The 3,272-nt window shown below is 37.0% G+C and overlaps 1 protein-coding gene across 1 annotated transcript; it reads right to left on the bottom strand.

Annotated features, from left to right (window-relative positions):
• Window positions 1-486: 486 nt before the first annotated feature.
• Window positions 487-1,419, bottom strand: LOC134378850 (olfactory receptor 2B11-like). The gene has a single exon (XM_063098172.1). The coding sequence runs from the start codon at window positions 1,417-1,419 to the stop codon at window positions 487-489; it is 933 nt and encodes a 310-aa protein (XP_062954242.1).
• Window positions 1,420-3,272: the final 1,853 nt, after the last annotated feature.

The raw sequence follows: 3,272 nt of genomic DNA, 5'->3' as shown, positions 1-3,272 counted from the left end.
TTTGATCTTGCTGGTAATTCATAAAAAGAGTTGATTTGCAAATGGAAAATTAACCTATAAAGAATATCCACAATTGCAAAAAGATATATTGCAGTCTGTATTATTTGTATTTTTTTTCATAATAACATGTGAAGTGACAGGGTTTGACTGGTTTTCGACTGAATAAGTCAGTCAATGGACATTTATTTGTTGCCTATTCTTTAGATTCCTATAGTAGAATCTCTAGATGGATATAAAGAACTTAATGACATAGTCCTCACTATTATGCAAATTTCAGACAATCTGAGGATTAGGATTTTCATTTGAAATTATATCCAACAAACCATAGCAGTGTAGTACAGAAACATATCTGTAAATAAGGTAGGTACTAAAGGATACCAACAATTTTGGAGGAGGTAAAACCAAGAGGTAATTTTCAAACAGGAGATCTTCTGAGCTGTGTACAGAGAGTGTAGAGTACAAAAGCAGTTAGTTTTGTTCTCTTCCCTAGTGGTACAATGAGACAAGAAGCCTCCTTATTGCCCCTTTCATGTCTTTGTTCCTCAATGTGTAGATAAAAGGGTTAAGCATAGGAGTCACCAAACTGTAAAACAAGGACATGAGTTTGTTTTTCTCCTGGGTGTTAGTGGCAGAGGGCTGAACGTACATGCTAATTACAGGCCCATAGAAGAGAGACACAACAATAACATGAGAACCGCATGTGTTAAAGGCCTTCTTCTTTCCATCTGAGGACCGAATCCCAAGCACAGTAGCTACAATGAACCCGTAGGAGACAAGGATAAATGACAAGGGAACCAAGACGTAGAACGAAGCCACAATGGACAGCATAGCTACATTGAATGTGGTGTCAACACACGACATCTTGATCATCACTGGAACCTCACACAGAAAGTCGTCTACCTGGTTGTTACCACAAAGTGGCAGCTGGATGGTGAGGGATGACAGAAGCAAGGAATTAGACAAACCACTTAGCCATGCCACGGACACTAGGAGGATACAGTGTTGCTGATGCATGATAGCCGGATACCTCAGGGGCTTGCAGATGGCAATGTAACGATCCAAGGACATCACAGCTAAGAGGATGCATTCAGTGGCTCCTAAAAACTGAAACATATAAAACTGGGTCACACAGCCGCCATAGCTTATAGACTTGTCTGGGCCCCAGAGGTTCAGCAGCAGCTGAGGGATGGTGGTTGTGGTAAAACAAAGGTCTAGGAAGGAGAGGTTGGAAAGGAAGAAGTACATAGGGCTGTCAAGAAGAGGGTCTACCCTGGATACCACAATAATTGAGATGTTTCCAGCCAGTGTGCAGACATAAGCAACAAGCACCGCTACGAAGAGGGGCATTTCCAGCCAGGGATGGTTGGAGAAACCCAAGAGAATGAAGATCTTTGGAGCACTTGCATTGCTCTGATCCATGACCGTTGTTGCTCTTCCTGGTGAATCCAAGTCAACGAGAAGACTTGTATTTCAGTATTGAGTGTCTCTGATGGTCAATCTATTCAGTTAAGATAAAGTGAGTTATGAAGAGATTTTCTCTGTGATGTAACTACAGTGTAGTGGTCTGATCCTTGTAAGCGTGAAAAATTATGAGCCTAAATGACAAAAATATTCTTTCTGTAGTGCCTCTAAAAGGAAGAATAACAAATCTCTACATTTTACCCAAGAATGCAATAGAGCAAATTTTTATAGAATAATAATTAGGTAAAGGGAAACCTGCAACTGATATCAGATTTATGAATTGATTCATTATTCCATTTATTCAATTAGAAAAATGAATATGATGGAATAATGAGTGATTTTAAAGATTGCCCAGGAGCCATGCAAGCTGACTTACCATGTATGTTTATCTCTTTCACTCAAAATCTGCTAGCCCTGGCCACATTCTAGTTAGATTTGTGAGCTGATTTAGGTGAGTTGACAAATTATTGAGCTTCCCTTGGATTGTTCTAATTTCCACAGAAACAACACACATTGCTGTTCATTAGGTCTGCTCCCCAAACCTTGGAATAACTATTGTCCACATAGTCATAAACTGTGGCTTAATAGAAAACACAGTGCCAAAAGGAAATGTTTGCTTGTAACATGTTCAGTACTTGCAAAAGAAGACACACAATAATTCATTGCACAGCCTAGAGACACAAGGTCATTAAGTCATCAAACACAGTATGATGTATGTTAGTGCTTTTGAGACTGTGAGTTGTAATTTTTCATAGATTTAAACAGTTATAGGCTATTTTTATTAATTTATTTTCTTTATTCTCATTACAAGTGTGAGTATATATGTGTTTGTGTGACCTAAGTTATGATGTAAAAAATACTTGTTACTATAGCTAATGGTAAAAAGTTTGAAAAACACTTCTGTACAGAAAAAACCACCCAGAATATTAAGGCAGGAAATGTGGATCCAGTCCACTGCCAATAGTTAATACATACACCTTTCAGGCATGGCTTACATGTTTAGGACCTTACTTACCTTGCTGTGATGTGAGGATTAATAAGTTCAGTGTGTGTGACCACACTTTATTAGGTGTAATGTTTAATGTTAGGTTGGTTATTTTCATGAAATACAGTGTCCTGTTTGATTAAGGGTCTACATCTTCTAAACAATTTCTTCAGGTTGATCCCAAATATTAACAGTGTCCTCATCCATCAAGAGTCTAGGTAGGGTTGAATTTTCTTCACTTTCTTTTCCCTAAATTACTCAGATCACTTGGCTTGGACGTGATGTTAATGTTTTTACAGTTTTTAGGCCAGTACACATATATTTTAACAAATGAAAATGCCCACTAATGCAAGCACTACTCCTGGATTATTCTTCAGAAACATTTCTGTGTTTTAAATTATAATGATGTTTGTTAGTACTAAAAAGTCTCAAGTTATTTGCAAAGAGTTTAGTATGCAACTAACAAACTTTATGCAACTTTGCATAAAGAGGTCACAACACGCATGGAGTTGTGCAAAAATATTAGATCAGTCAGATAAATTTTGGCAGCTGTTATGGAAAATGGACGGAAGACTAAAAGATTCCTAAAAAACAATCTGCCTCCACAGTTTTATAGAAAATATCCCTGGATCACAAGGGAAAAATTAATACAATTATTGTAGGTGCCAAGATCCAATTTTCTTTTATTTATATTTTCTCAGGGTAGTATTTCTTGAGTTTACTATATAGTAAAAGTATAGTAATATTAGTTCTACATAGAAATGGAAGAGGCAGTAACTTTCCATTATGATTTTTAAAGAATTCCAAGGCTCTTGTGTTCAAATAT

This window comes from Cynocephalus volans, chromosome 5 (genome assembly GCF_027409185.1).
Source record: "Cynocephalus volans isolate mCynVol1 chromosome 5, mCynVol1.pri, whole genome shotgun sequence".
In the NCBI taxonomy this organism is placed as follows: Eukaryota; Metazoa; Chordata; class Mammalia; order Dermoptera; family Cynocephalidae; genus Cynocephalus; species Cynocephalus volans.
Note: the sequence above shows the minus strand (reverse complement) of the source record. Positions and strands in the feature narration are given on the sequence as shown.